At 41.2% G+C, this 15,866-nt stretch overlaps 2 protein-coding genes across 2 annotated transcripts; both read left to right on the top strand.

The window, feature by feature from the left end:
* Positions 1-6,277: 6,277 nt before the first annotated feature.
* Positions 6,278-10,088, top strand: aamp (angio-associated, migratory cell protein). Its single transcript, XM_079581886.1, has 11 exons — positions 6,278-6,615; positions 6,715-6,849; positions 6,917-7,036; positions 7,101-7,240; positions 8,142-8,286; positions 8,594-8,677; positions 8,758-8,873; positions 8,947-9,041; positions 9,149-9,239; positions 9,315-9,469; positions 9,597-10,088. Exons 1-11 carry the CDS (start codon positions 6,525-6,527, stop codon positions 9,670-9,672), a joined length of 1,248 nt encoding a protein of 415 aa, XP_079438012.1. The 5' UTR covers positions 6,278-6,524; the 3' UTR covers positions 9,673-10,088.
* Positions 10,089-13,794: 3,706 nt separating this feature from the next.
* Positions 13,795-14,805, top strand: LOC306981988 (G-protein coupled bile acid receptor 1-like; the record flags this gene model as incomplete). Its single annotated transcript, XM_079581729.1, has 1 exon — positions 13,795-14,805. The coding sequence occupies one exon, from the start codon at positions 13,795-13,797 to the stop codon at positions 14,803-14,805; it is 1,011 nt and encodes a 336-aa protein (XP_079437855.1).
* Between the last annotated feature and the right edge of the window lie 1,061 nt (positions 14,806-15,866).

Consider the following 15,866-nt stretch of genomic DNA (forward strand, 5'->3'; position numbering starts at 1 on the left):
TCTACGGGGCGAAAACTCACTTTGCATGTGTGTTGTTCTGCTCAGAGGTCAGGGTTGTGGGTTACATTGCTAAAAGGCACAACAGCAGCGGGCAGCAGGCCAGATGTATCTGAACTCTTGACCTGCGCAGTCTATCAGCACGACCGGCGCAGTCACAGTGCGCGCTATGATTCAGTCTCACCTTCCAAATCTCTTATTAATTAAGGCCGGGGCTCGTTCTCTCGGAGTACTCACCCGGGCCTGATGGGACAGCCGTATCCATAGCAACAGAGGATTATAATTTGTGCGGATGAGGCGGGGAGCGTGGGTTACGTAAGGCCCGGTCTTGGAGGCATCTCTGGTGTTGTTGTGCTGGAGTAAGCTCTTTAGGGCTCAGAGCGACGAGGCCACGGACTTCTGTGGATAACATACGATAACACAATGTCAGGTCACGATTTTATCTCCATTTATACCATTAAAACCCCATTTTACCAAGCACAATCAATGAATACTTGTACTTTATGTTCGACTAATACAGAAAAGTCATTGCTGTTCATTATACTCCGGTTTTCTTTTTTGCTGCATATGAAAAAAAAAAAAATGTACTATGTAGTTAGTTAATGTGAAATTCCAATCTGCAAATGTAGAAGCTTAAAACTAAGTAAACTTGCATCCTTGAAAGTCAATCATCTTCCGGAGCCCGCATGTATTGCCAGTGCCCTCCGAGTCACCTACAGTGTCAAACATTGTTGCGGCCGCGATGAGCGCCGCGCATACATTGTTAGTCTCGCCGCTCCCGCTCGTGCAGCCCTCCATAAACCTCGGCGCTGTGTGTCTACGCGCTCATGTGGATGTTTGTGTCCGGGGCACTGATGTCAAAGCGGGGATTAGATTGGCTTATATTGCCCATGCAGAGAAGCACATTGGCAATTCGCTGAACATCGCTCGCAGGGTTGCCAAAAAGCTGATTATGTTTAGGTTTACTATTTTGTATCTGAGGAGGGAACAATCATGGGCTGCCACTTTAGTTTTAGGCCCGCTTTGGTGTGGGGGAGTGGTAGTAGCCGGCTTTAAAAACAAAACTGGGCAACAATTGACTTTAAAAGAGCATCGTTTCATCAAAATAGGACATTACAACTTAAGTAGAAGCATGAAATAGTACAACAGAGGTGTGTGGAGGAGCCAAATGTAGTTCTGAAGTAAGAATTTTAAGGGAAGACTTGGTAACATTCTGGGTTATACTGTTGCCAATACAGAACGTGCTCCTAATGTACCAAATCTATTTAAAGCTCATACGTATTTGGCTGTCTTTCGTCAACATCGCCATGGAGACGAGCTGGAGACGTCCCAGTAAAGCTACTGTCAGGTCTGAGGAGAGGCGAGCCGCACACAGCAATAAACATACTTGTTTGTTCAGTTTTTAGGGACTTTTCAACAATAAACACAGCTATAAATCAAATAAATGCTTGAACTTTATTATATTTACGGGGTGAAATGTTATGCGGAGTAGCTTTAAAAGGTAAAACTGTATTTTACTGTACCCTTGACATTGTAAGTAACTAAATGTAGTACAATGTAAGAAGCTCTGTAACAATGTGTAATAACTTGTACCTTTGGGTTAGATACACAATGGAATAGCATGTATTAGTAGTTTGTAGACATAACTTTAACCCAAACCTTAAGCCTTAACGATATAAGGGTCTCCTGTCCTATTATTGTGATGTACCTACAAAGTACTAATACATGTTATTCCATTGTGTATCTAACCCATAGGCACAAGTTATTACAAAATTTAGTTGGTACAATGTATCAAGGGTACTGTAAAATAAAGTGAAACCCTTGAAAATTATTTTGTCAAATGTAGTGATCAAAATAGTAACTCCAGGAAAAGAACAAAAAGGTCGTGTGCGAAAGAAAAAACAAATATAAAATGTGTGCTTTTTCATATAAGATAAAGCTTTTGTCAGAGTTTGACTAGTGGTGGAAAGAGTAATCAAATGTTTTACTCAAGAAAAAGTACCGCTAGCTCACAATAAAACTACTCAAGCAGATGTAAAAAGAAAGTAGTTTCTTCAAAAGGTTACTTGAAGTGCATATGACAGGTTTTCATCAGTTGCATATAATTATCAATTTATTTGTATTTATTTTTTAAGAAATGTTGGGCAGAAAAGTTATTTCTAATTGACTGTTTAAGCTGCTGACAGGAAGTGACATAGATAAAGGTAAAGTTCCAGTTTGATTCATTTCATTTCCCATTGACTTAACAGGGTTGGCACGGCAACAGTTTAAAAATGTTTGCCTTCATCTATGTCACTTCCTGACGGTGTCCAATAAGGAAGTGAAACTATAAACATTACAAAAATGGCCAAACTAAAGAAAGCTATGTACTGTCTTTTGTTTTAGCAAAAATTGTGTCTAAAGTGTCATATGCACTTCAAGTCTTGTTTTGAGTAACTCCCCACCTCTGGCTATCAATTAGTTGCGTCATTGATCATATCAGGAACCAACATTCTTACTCAAGTCACGTTATGATACTATCACTCAAGAGGATGTAAAAAAGGAAGCTAAAATGACAAGAAACATACAATATTTGATTCAAAAACTGAAAGCGCCTCCCTCTGCATGTTCTCCTGAGCAGTGGCGAATCCAAATATACCCTCCATGTTTCTGGCCAGTGGCTGGGGCGAGGAGAAGTGAGTCAACAGCTTGTATGGCCGTGCCCCGTGCACCGCTGTCCTACCACAGTGCACACTTCACACGCGGCCTGCGGACCAGAGCACTTGCAGAACACACACAAACCGGCTGTTAGTGGTCAGGAGGAGGGAAGCCGTCGCCTCGCTCGCCGCGCTTTTCTCCCCGAGCCGGGGCACCAGGCCGGGCACGGCTCAGCATCAGCCGCGCAGGAGTGCTGGTGCTGACAGCTTATCATGAAAACCCCAAATAAGCATTCAAGTATGTTTCACCGAATTCTATACTACACTATACCCGTCTCTGATAACAGCATTGGTTTGTCTAGTTGCATTGCCTACATCAAAAAAGTCCCAAATTCACACTTTCCACGCTACCATTAGAACATTGCATTCAGGGGAGAAAAGAAAACAAAATGTAGCCATAAAGAGTTCTTGTTAAAAAGCAGCCGAGTCGGGGCTTCTCATAGTCGAGCCAGTTAGTCTAAAACTTTCCATCAAAGCCTCGGCAAGCTGCATGGAGTAATTACCTCTCACACAGCAAACGCTCCCAGGCCCTATTACCGATACTACTGTTTGCGTCTGCGGGGTTTTAAAGCGCAGCGAAGGTGCGTGCAAACGGTATGAATATGCTTCTAGTCACTGTTTCCATGTGTGTGAGCCTATAAAGCAGCCCCACACTGTCCGTCCTGCTTTTTTCTTCTTCTTCTAAAAGACATAAACCAGGGCGCAGGAGAAGGAGCGATAAACCCCCGAATGTTATGACGGGTCGCTTCTCTGGCCTGCTGTCCTGATGACGCCACAAGACAAGCCCACCCAAAGTGCTGTTCCGTGGGTAAAAATAGGCCGGGGGATTGCAGATGCTAAACAAAGAAGTGGAAAACATTTAGAGGAAGAAAAACACAGGGACTAAATAAGCTTTCAAAGTCCCCTTGGCAGCCATATATGAATTTATAATATTTACGCATCGCTTTCACAGATGTCTCAATCCTTTCTCAGTGACTATTTCTAGGCCTTTTATCCCTTCTAAGTCAACAACAAATTATTCTGTATTTTCAGTCAAACAATCCCTCTCGTCTCCGGCCAATAAAATGTTTATTTAAGTGCTAATTTTCAGTTTTGTTACCGCTGAGCCTTAAGGAGCTGCTAAGCCGAAAAGAATTTCCTAAGTCTGGTTTCACAGGGGACTTTGAGTGTCTTATGATGGACTGTGCTGCTTTCTCGAAAGGCTTTCGGGGAAAAAAAAAAACATGCAGTCACTGGCCATGTTTTGGAGCAAATTGCAGAAATAAAATGACAACTACAATCTTGTGGAAATTAATACGAGTGGTAATAACATCCCAAGCTGAAAACCTGTTGAAAACCCACAAACTGGCATTCTGGCGAAGAAATGAGCTGACGACACAAGGGCGGTTATAACCATCACTGTAACTTAAGTATTACAACTTTTCCAGCATCAAAGTTCAGCAGCCTCTTCCAGCTTCGCTCAGAACCAAACCATAAGTTTATAAACGTCTCACTCAGCATGGATTTCAAACGTGTTTCCACATCTCACCACATCACGAGCTGGTTGTACTTTTCCAGAGAAGGTTTGAAAAAGGAGCCCAGTAAAACGTATTTGGCCATGCAGTTCGCGGGCCGTGCCAGCTGCTTATAGCAAGACACATAAAACCCCGACCCAAAAAGAAGACAAACTGTGCTAAGTGTTCATAAAAGCTCTTTGCCAGGGGAACGTTGAAAGGAGATTAAGAAACAGGAGGAGTGAAGGGCTGCTGCTACTGATCTTAATGTCGCACTGGTTAAGTACAGACTAAGGAAGTGACAATCAATGAATATATAATAATACAGCATAATAATGGATTTGTTTTACACTTTACAAACTTGACAAGCTTCTCAAAGCGCCACACAGGAGTCATGGGGGCATAGTGACAGAAGCATGGCTGCCAATCTGCGGCATGGGCCCCTCCAACCACCGTCAATCACACACTACACTAATACATCAGCTTAATTGGGGAAGTGATTGCCAAGGACACAACAATTTGCACCAGTCGGAGTCATGTTTCGTACTGTTGATCAAAGGATTCTTCAGTTCACACCTGAAGAGCTGGATTATCATGGAGTTAACCTCACATTACAGATATATTTTGATATGAATGCACTGGCAGATGAAGATTTCCTCCTCGATTTAAAGAAGTCTGTGTTTTTGACTAATGCGCAGAAAGGTCCGAGGTCAGACAGAGATTCCCGAGAGCAATCCAGAGCTCATTAATTTGCCGGGAGGTTTTCTACAGATCGAGCGAACTGAGAATGACTTTTCTGACCAGACTCTATCCATTTCACTGCGGCACTCAGGAGGTGCGAATACTTATACACTTTCATTCCCACATGGCGGAGAAGCAGTGTCCACTAATTTTAGCCAGAGTCCTCGTGTGTTATAAGGTGCAAATTACCATTCTGTGACTGTGCAGTTGTCAGCACTGGAGTCGAGTGATGATGAGTAATACGTGTCTGAACTTTCAATTTGCTGCTCACCACTGAGAGGGCCGCTGAGTGTTAATCATGGGGAAATGTGAATGGGAGCATGGTTTCAGGCTCTGTAAAAGAGAAGCATTGCAGGAGTATTAATATAGCCTTTTTTTAGCAATAGAAAAAGAGTGTGGGCATTTGTCGGGAAAACAAAGAGATAAATGAAATGGATTAGAAAAACTATGACAGTGCAAACAGACTGCTTAATATATGCAGCTTAGCTTCTACTACTTATGTAATCTCAGTTTCTAAATATAACCAAGGCTTGAGCAGGATTGAATTCTAACAAAACTTGATCATGTTTGCTTTAACCTCTTAACCCCCACCTGAACTGAGCACATTGTCTCCAGTTTGACTTTAACAAAATCTAAAAGCTTCTTGAAAAAAGTGGCAAAATAGCAACAAAAACAAGACAAAAACAAGGATGAAAAAGTCACAAAAAACAAACAAAAAAGAGACAATAAAGCAACGAAAAAGTGACGAAAAAAGGACAAAGATGTGAGACGAAAACACAACAAAATAACCAATGAAACAAAACGCGGCACCAACGCGAGGACAAAGATCCTTCTAGATCAGTTTGCAGGTCTTAGCTTTCAAATGAGGCGTTACTCTGGCCTATAGGCTACAACCTTTTAGATTTGGGTAAAGGTGAACTGGAGAAAATGCACTTCAAAGAGGTTAAAAGCCTGAACATTGTGACTAAACTACACCAGGAAAAGCCCTAACATTTTGGGCATGTGACCAAAATTCAGATATATCAAATGAGAACTTCTTTTTCTGTTAACATTGCTTGTCTGGTATAGTTGAATGCATAATATTCTATAATGAATAAGTTAATAATAAAAATAAATAGTAACAATTGTTGTAGTAGACCCTAATAACTACCAAAAATTGATATAGATGATTCTATAGAAAAACATTAGAATTCATATTGGATATATATAGAAAAGTCTGAATAGCTCACTTTTAGTTTCTCCATAAAATGAAGCTTCAGCAGTTTGTCATTTGCTTTTTACAATATCGCCATCTAGTGGACGTAACGCGGAATGACATCAATAGGCGAACATCGCTTTCGTCATCAGTGTGCGCCTGGCTCTCTCGCGTCGCAGCAACATGTGAAACAAACATGTCGACAAATAGTTCTTGTGGTATTTAACTCGCGTCTTTATTGAAATATTAGATCACAACGATAACGTGATCACAGCGAAAGTACAAGACTGTTGTATAGATTGTCAGATAGCACAAAGTTAACGATTTACAGCGAGGTTAGCATAGCGCGGTGGACTTTTTGTTTTGAAAATATATGTAAATAGCCTTTGGCTTTAACTCAACATGGATAACGGGCAGGGAAACGAGATCGAACTTCACGGAGATGAAGAAATTATTGAAGTTATTGACCTGAACGACACAGAGCCTGGTCCCAGTGAGTATACAACACTAACAACAATAGTAATTCTACGCGACAAAAAATCAAGAGTTAGCTTGACAATCCTGTGATCTCTGATTTACCTTTTCTCACCAGATGATTTGGCCGACGAACTGGATGATGTTGATTTTGAGGATGACCCGGGGATGGCAGACGACGAAGGCTGGGAGACTGAGGACGAGATGGAAGCGGATCAGGATGACAGCGAGCTGACCTTCTCCAATCATAAAGGTAATGCAGTCCTCATTACCGTTTTGATTTGAGTAATTTGAGTTTCCAACCCCGTGCTTCTGCTCAGGATCTGTTTTCTGCGTGAGCTTGGATCCTGCCACAAACACAATGGCAGTGACAGGCGGGGAAGACGACAAGGCGTATGTCTGGAGTGTGAGCGATGGAGAGGTCCTGTTTGAGTGCACAGGTGAGGGATGAATAAACAATCAGTGGTCACCTGGATGTCCTAAATGTTCTCGATTTCCCCACAGGTCATAAAGACTCTGTGACGTGTGCGGTGTTCAGCCACGATTCGTCTCTTGTGGCCACAGGGGACATGAGCGGGATGATAAAAGTCTGGAAAGTGGAAACCAAAGCGGAGATCTGGACATTTGAAGTTGGGGATCTTGAGGTAAATTTATTTAACTCCAGAAATACTTTGCAGGTGGTGAGCAATCCAAACTGACCGTGTTATAAAAGAGTATGGGATTCAAGAAATTAACTAACTGAACTAACTACAAAAGAATAAGAAAAGTGTAGTGGAACAACTCTGTTAGCTGCAGGTCACTATTGATAAATCCTGTCTAAATGCTTTTTCAGGTGAGACTACGGTACACAGTATATTACATTTCTCAATTGGTTCAATGTTATGGAATGTATCCCTTTTCCCACATACGTGACCATTTTTATGACACAACCCTGGTGTCCTGACAGTGTTACAAGCCATCAGTTTGTTTGTTTAGACGGAAAACATAAAGTGTTTATCTGTAATTCCCAACAACCTAATTTGCTGTTTGTGTCGACATATAAGCTTTTGCTCTAACTTGAAATTTGTAAAGTGACAAGTGTTTAGTCCCTTAGAGGTTGGGTACAGTTTGTTCTCAAAATGCCATCATTATCCCTATCCAGATACTATCTATCTTTGCTGAATGAGCCCTTAGGTTTTGCTTATGAATATCAACTGACTTTGTTTCCCTCTCTGTTGATGAGTGTTTATAGTTGATATAATCGTGTTTAGAGACGGTGCATGTGAAAGCACTTGTGTGAAGTCTTGTTTTATGGCGGCTAAAGGAATTTATGGGGAAATGGGGGATGACCGCTGAGGACTGTGGGGGAGCTGGGGGATCAGACTGTCTCCCCTTCCCCAACCACTTTTGCAGAGTTGCCTTTTTAATGAACCCATAATCGCTCCATGTAAGTGCCTCATGCTAACCGCTAGTGTGATGTACAGCAGAAGCTAAATGAGGAGAATGATTGTAAGTGTGTGTAAAGTAGCTGTTAAATTGCCTGGCTTCCTCCCTCTCCCGCTGCAGTGGTTGGAGTGGCACCCGTGCGCCCCGGTGCTGCTGGCGGGAACAGACGAAGGGAACGTGTGGATGTGGAAGGTCCCGGCAGGAGACTGTAAAACCTTCCAGAGTGCAGCCTGCCAGGCCACCAGCGGAAAAGTGCTTCCTGATGGTGAGACCCTGGGAGGAACAGATGCGAAATATTTACTAAAAATAACTTAATCTAAACGACCAATAGATTACATCGGGCTCTGTACAGTGTGTAGGGAATGTTGCAGCTCACTTCCTGTGTGTTTGTAACTGTCTCCTGTTACTTTTTTAAACATGAATGAAATAAGACAGTATAAGACTTTGAATGCCTTTATATAGTAGTCTTGGGATTTTGAACTATAAAAAACCTAATGCAGATTTCCTATTTCCATTTCCTTAACTTGTGTGTGAGGTTTGTGTAGCATCTTCTCTCCATCTTTCATCAATAGGTAAACGGGCTGTGGTGGGATACGAAGATGGGAGCATTCGTATCTGGGATTTAAAGCAAGGAAACGCAGTCCATGTTATTAAAGGTGAGTATTCATTTATTCTTCATGTGGATCATTATTTAGCAAATGGAGTGTACTGAGTTTTTACTTTGTGGTGTTTATAGGTCAGGATGGACACCAGGGGGCGCTCACCTGCTTGGCTTGCAATAAAGACAGCTCTCTGGTGCTGACTGGCTCAGTGGATGGAGCTGCTAAACTCATCAACACTACAACAGGCAAGGTAGGACCTGTGAAGACGGAAAGATAAATATTACTTAAAGACGACTGTTGAAAATGATGTCTCTTATGCAAAGGTGGTGGGAGCGTTTGCTGTGGACGGAATAGGTAAAGGTTCAAAGGACGGAGAGGAGGAAACAAACTCGGTGGAATCTGTGGGATTTTGCAACATGTAAGTCACAAAGCAAGCAACACATGGACATTATTGTAAAAGTTCAATTAAATGACACATGAACATGACCAGCTTCTTTTTAAAACATGTGGATAATTTGTTTTTAGACTGCCTCTTATCGCCGTGGCTTACCTCGATGGAACCCTGGCCATCTACGACCTCGCCTCACAAGTCCTCAGGCACCGCTGTCATCACGAAGTAAGGCAATAGATTGTTTTTAAAGCTCTTCAGTTGTATTATTTGTGTACTCAGTCCACTGCATGTTACCTACAGGCGGGTATCGTTCATCTGCAGTGGGAGGAGGCGTCTTCTGTGGTGTCCACCTGCAGTTTGGACGGAGCCCTGCGCTTGTGGGACGCTCGCTCGGGCAACATGGTGTCCGAGTACCGCGGGCACACAGCAGAGATCCTGGACTTCACAATCAACAGGTGCAGTAGTAGTCAGGCTCCCATTCTACAATTAGAATATATGAAAATGTCACATTAGCAAAACGCTAATCTGTAGCCGTGTATTTTTAAACACAAAAGTAATTTAATACCTGATTTTGTTGTGCAGGGAGGGGACTATGGCAGTGACCGCTTCAGGGGACAACCGCTCAAAAGTCTTCTGCCTCCAGAGACCGGATCGATAATCTGCACTCCAAAAATGAAAAGAGAAAGAAATGTTAGAAGGGACATTTTCAACAGTGACACAGATGAGAAATCTCTTCCTTCTGATTTTAAAATGTTCAATGACAATGATTTAGTCTGACTGTAGCATCTAAGTTGCTGTGTTATGAAAAGGAGTTTATTGTCTTGATAATTATAAATGACATTATGTTGGGAGACGACAGGAGACTAAACAGGAGTATTTTCAAAGCGTGATGCATTCTAGCGTCATTTGCCTCTCGTCCACAAAGATAAACTCAATACTTCCCTCAGTTTTTCTTGTGGAGTTCAGTATTTGTGTGAGGTCCCACTTTATCTCTGCAAATCCCTCGTGTAAATATAGAATTAATATACTTTTAAAATAATTTTGCACCACGACTGTTCTGTTCTCTATCCTCATTTGGATTTGAAATAAAAATCCCCTTGATGATCTATTTGCATCTGTGTTTACTGCTTTTGATAAGGATGTTATTCTCGGTTGTACTGGGAAATCCTTTTTTTTTCCCTCTGATATTTGGGCTTTCAGAACACAGAAAGAACCAGAGAAAGGGTGATTCGCGACAGCATAGTGCACTAATGCGCCTCATCCATCAGTGTGTAAGGATGGTTCCATTGCATACATGATGTAGGAACTTACTGACAATTGCATATCATAGGTTTAGTCTAGTTTGAAGTCATTGTATTCTATCATTCTGGTGACTCAAAGCAGTTTAATGAACAGTGAAGCTTTCATGGGTCACTTAAGAACATGACTAAGGCAAAGTTTGAGTATCAGTCGTCCGCACTGACTTCTGTTTGATTTACAACAGTCTTCATCCTGTGCATAAGTGCAGCTTCCTTGCCTGCATTCCCAGCACATGACATTGCATCTGTTCCAGTTTTTAAACGTGAACAGCGTCATTTGTTAAAGTGTGTGCAGACAGTAAATCACACTTTAAACTTTAAAAAGCTATAACTTTTGAATTTTCTTGTTTAACCATGATTTACAGTCAGTTGAGGCATAATTTAATCCAATTTTGTTTTAGATTCTCTTCCTCTTGCCATTTTAGTCCTTATTTGATCTTAATCTAGGCCTGATGGTACTTGTAAAGTTTAATCATTTATGACGTCATACGTAAAAGTTGAAGAACCACTAGACTAGAGGGCAAGAGTCTCCGATACAAACTTTTGGAAAAATTATATAATTACAAATAGAATGTGCATTTAAAGGCACACTGCAAAACCTTTTGGATCATATCTGTGTAGGCTCTCGGTCATACAGGAGTTGTCCATCTTTGAAGGTTCTTGAGTCAACTTTTGGACTCTGTAGTTGAAGTGTAGGACGTTTCAACTCTCATCCAGAATGCTTTGTGCGTGTCATTGACGAAGCCTTTTGGATGAGAGGAGAAACGTCCTTCAACAACACAGTACAGACGATGACTCAAGAACATTCACCTATTTTGCCTCATACTGTTGCCAATACAAATCATGCTCTTAATGACCAGAAAATGCCATTTTTAAGTGGGTTAACCAATAATGTATTTGGATGAGGAACCTGTTTAATCTCCATGGAGACGAGCTGAAGACGTCCCTGCTCTCAGTAAAGGTCTGAGCAGAGGTGAGTCGATCACAGCAAACACACAGGTTTGTTTGATCAAATATTTGTAGGTGTTATTCAACCATAAAAATATCTGTCATAAAATATATTCTTGCGTTTGAGTCCACTTATTGGTGAAATGTTACGCAGCGTGGCTTTAAAGTACATTTGTGCAAAGTACCTGTTTCAGAGTAATTCCAGCCTCACACCACACGGCGATCTGCAACATTCACCACAGGTCTTCAACAAACCAGAATGTATGCTTTGCTTTGCTGTAAATACAATGACACAATGACAAATTAATGGTTAAAAGGAAGATTAGGAATAAAAGAAGAAGAAAAACAAGCGCATAATGTGTCTTCAATCTTGGTGTAGGTCATTGATTTGGATTAGAATAAGGAACAATATGAAAGTACACTATGCACCAATCCACCTGGAGTACAGTGTGTATTCCTGGCGATGGTGAGAAAAATAAAATGGATAGAACAATAGTGATGTCATGCTGTGATGCAGAATTGAGGACCTGTAGCGAGTTTCCAGGAACAGTCAAAGCCCCGTCTTCTGAATCGCAGGGATGTTGTGGTGTCCTGTCCAGATTGTCCCTCCTGGTTAGTGTCTCCCGTCTGGAATGTTGTGTTTAAAGTCATTATCGGACCCGGAGTTCATTCATCTGCGGTGGCAGTACCTTACCTCCTCCGAACTATCAGTGGAAGGAGTCCTCAGTGTTTGGCTAACAGCCGCGCTCCCAGGGCTTTCCATCCAGCGCACCGTTTACAGATGAGGCCAGGATGACAGCTGTTTTCAATCCATCTATGCACATTGTTGAATATATGAAAGAGCTTCAGACTAGTGCAGTCAATATGTTTTAACCTACTTATAGAAGGTTAAAGACAGGGGCAACAAACAAACATACAAGTAATGTAAATAATTGCATGAACATATTATTTAAGGATAAAGCCAATCAGAAACCAAAGAGCAAACTTTACAGACAAAATTGTAATACTAATGGGGCTACCAATCTACTCTCCCACTTAAAGTAACTACAGGTCTTTAGCCGTCAGAACAGTGGCCCCTTGGTTGCAGGGATAAGAGTGATTTCACGGAGACTGGATGCCAATTATAGAGGAAGAGATCTCTGCATATTTCACATTTCTATCCAGTGCATAGATACTAAACATGGTTTGAAAGCACCGTATGCACAGATACAAATACTCTATTAGGTAAAGACCACAGAGACCATGTTTTCCATAAATCACAGGTTTTTTTTCCAGGAGCAGTCGGCAGCCATAATACAAGGTCTGTAGCACATGCCACGGATGTTACACAGGAATGCTCATATCACTGGGGTCTACTATAGATAAGTCTTTTGTCTACAAATGAGCTTTTAAGCAGCCATGAACATGCGGATTATGGTTATGCCAGCCCTCCAAGTCGATCTGAGGTCAGGAAAAAGATGTTATTGTTGATGCCTCCTCCTTCCTTGTCCAGTGTACACTTCCCCTTTAAAGTGTCTCTCAGGGAACTGCCTACATTTGTCCGCTCTGTCCATGGGGTTAAAAGGTGGTTCCAAGCATCTCGGGATAAGAATAAACAGACCATGGTGGACAGAACTATTCGGAATTTGACTATTTCCATGGATTTTTCTAAGCCTTTTGGATTTTCAACTGTCCCATAAAGGTATTTACTTTTTCATTGTAATGACATTTGTGCTTTAATGTTACTATAGTAAAACGGATATCTGTTTGTCAATGTTATATATAACACGTACATATTTTTGAGGACCATAAGAAACTACAATGGACTTTGCCTCCATAACATTGTTCTGTGCTTTCTTGCTGACTTTGGAAATTCTTGTTTTATTGTTTTTTCCAGATTACAATTACACGGTGAACAAAACGTTTAAACTGTGGGTTTTGTCTTTCAGTCAATGCACCGCTTACGAAATGATATTAGGAACAAAAGACAAGTGTAATTCCAGATTCCCAATCGATAAATTATTCAACGGCCATTGCAGCTAGTTCATTTAGTATACAGTGCATTATGTCTGTTGTATAACCAGGTGATTCAGTGACTCTCGAGGCTGGCCAGTCGCTTGTATATCTAAGTTTATTAGCAGTGAGCCTGCCCTTTGACATTTCACATATAAGCTCTAAGAAAAATGTTTTGGACTCATTCTGGATTAGAAATCTCAGTAGCAAAATGCAATATGTTGATACCTTTGCTAAATAGCAGTATGTTTTCTCAGATAAGGATTAGGTCATGCTACATGATGACCAAGGGAAGGGAATTTTATCTATATATTTTAAATGTATTGTATCCATGATAACATATAGTGATGATTAATACTTAGTTTCTTGTGATCATAATATTCTTTTTATTACTATTATTATTCAGTGATCATAATATTCTTACTGTCAGACTATAATAAAAAGCAAGCCGTGATCAGGATGAACTTGGGGAAACCTTACACCTATGACCTTTAATTACAGGTCTGCCTTGTTGTGACTGGAGCCCTGTAAAAGACCCAACCATGGATTTGGGTGGCCTTCTTTCCGGGGAGGAATTGATCTACGCCATCACCATACCCCTCTCTACCTCCATCATCCTGGCCAACCTCATCATCATTTTGGGCATCGTTTGGAACCGCCAACTCCACAACACCCCCAACTACTTCTTCCTCAGCCTTCTAGTGGCCGACTTGTGCACAGGTGTAGCGTTACCTTTCATACCACTGATGGCTCTCAATCGGGAGTTGAGCTTCAGTTCGTGTTTGATAGCGCACATCTTCCCAAATTTCCTCTTCTTGGCGTTCCTTTTCAACCTCGTCATGGTCCACTACGAGAGGTACATCTGCATCCTGGACCCGCTGCACTACGGAAACCTGTGGATGCATAGGAGTTTCCCGTTGGCGTTGTTGATTGTGTGGGCGCCCCCGCTTTTGTACGCCTGCCTGCCTGCTTTGGGGTGGAATAACTGGGCAGAGCCAGACTGGGATGGGTGCTGTGTGGGCAACCAAAATGTGGACGGAAACTGCTCAGCCAACAGCACGGCGTGTTGCTCCTATAAGAGAGTCTTCACCAATGAGTTTATCTACTTGGAGGTCTATGGGCTTGTCCTACCTGCCATACTCACCATTGCTGGGATGACTGGACGCGTGCTGTGCATCACGAAAGGCCAATTAAGGGACATTTGCCGCCTACATAGATCAGTGGAAAGAGGAAGCAAAGCCTCAGACAGGGAGCAGAGGTTAAATCTCCGCTACACACGGTGCGTAGTGGCCGTGTCCCTGACCTTTTTAGCCTGCTGGGTCCCCTACCTCATTTATATGCACGTGTGTATTGCGTTTCTACTCAGTGAGACAAAATGGAACTCCACGACTCACATCATCCTGTCGTGCACGGGGAACGGCAGCATGGCCGTGGTGCCGATGGTGCTGGGTCTCTCCAACAGGGAGTACACAGAACCCGCCAGCAAGCTCCTGCGGAAAATAAGAGACAGAGTGTGGAGAAAAGTAAGGGACCCCAATGAAGTTTCTGTTTAGGAAAAAATGGACAAGTATTTATGAAAAGTGACAGAAAATTGTGTTCTATTAAAATGTTAAAAAGGGAAAGCATTTGTGTATTCATTATTCAGAGCGTAATTGACTATAAAAGATTTAAAGAATAATTTATTTGGTTCAGATCATTTAAATTTGAATGATATACAACAAATGTAGCACAATGTAAAGTGCTATTCAATAATCTGTAATGACTTGTACCTATTTAGTAGGTACACAATGGAATAATGTGTATTAATAGTTTGAGGCTATAATGTAATAAGGAATAAGATTCTCAAAATACTTTTGAAAATATGACTTATTTTGAAGGATAACACCAATTGCAAGTTCATCAGTTGCATAATTATCATTTTAATTAAGTGAAGCAGCAATTTTAATGAAGAAATGTTGGGCAGAAAGGTTTTTAAGCCGGTGACAGGAAGTGACAGCAGTTTGACTCATTTCCCGTTGACTAAACATGGTTGCTCGGCAACAGTTTAAAATTGTTGTCCTTCATCTATGTCACTTCCTCTCAGTGTAGAACTACAAACATCACAAAAATGACCAAACTAAAGAAAGCTATGTACAATATTTAGCAAAATCTTAAATATAATTGTGTTAACTTTGTTTTAGCAACAATTGTGTCTAATGTGTCATGTGTGCTTTAAGGTTAGGGTTAGAGCTTTATGTTTTTGTAGTTTATATACCTCCAAACTGCAAATACACTTAATTCAATGTTATATTTTAAAAGTTATTACACATTACATTGTACTACATTTGGTAGGTACAATATATCAAGGGTAATGTAAAATAAAGTGTTACCCTGATTTTCAACTACATTTGTTTGATGTGGAGACAATATTTGAAGACACCCTTGTAGTGTCTTAAAGGCCCTCAAGGGTGCACAAAACCCCACTTTGGCAGCCATTGACATTAAATTTACTTTCTTAGATAAGAGAAAATGTTCAGCTCTCAATAGGGATCGTAATTTTAGACATATAAAGAAAGTACTTTATTTACCAGTATGCTGTGCTGTCATTTGATATTTGTTCTTAAACTTGAAAAAG

The sequence above is a fragment of the Gobius niger genome, assembly GCF_951799975.1.
Source record: "Gobius niger genome assembly, chromosome: 23".
Taxonomy (NCBI): domain Eukaryota; kingdom Metazoa; phylum Chordata; class Actinopteri; order Gobiiformes; family Gobiidae; genus Gobius; species Gobius niger.

Bases quoted from the DNA above. Each gene is read 5' to 3' on its own strand.
- aamp (XM_079581886.1), top strand. From the start codon at position 6,525: ATGGATAACGGGCAGGGAAACGAGATCGAACTTCACGGAGATGAAGAA. The intron at 7,037-7,100 runs GTGAGGGATGAA...ATTTCCCCACAG, and splicing joins GGTCCTGTTTGAGTGCACAG to GTCATAAAGACTCTGTGACG. The intron at 8,678-8,757 runs GTGAGTATTCAT...TGGTGTTTATAG, and splicing joins CGCAGTCCATGTTATTAAAG to GTCAGGATGGACACCAGGGG.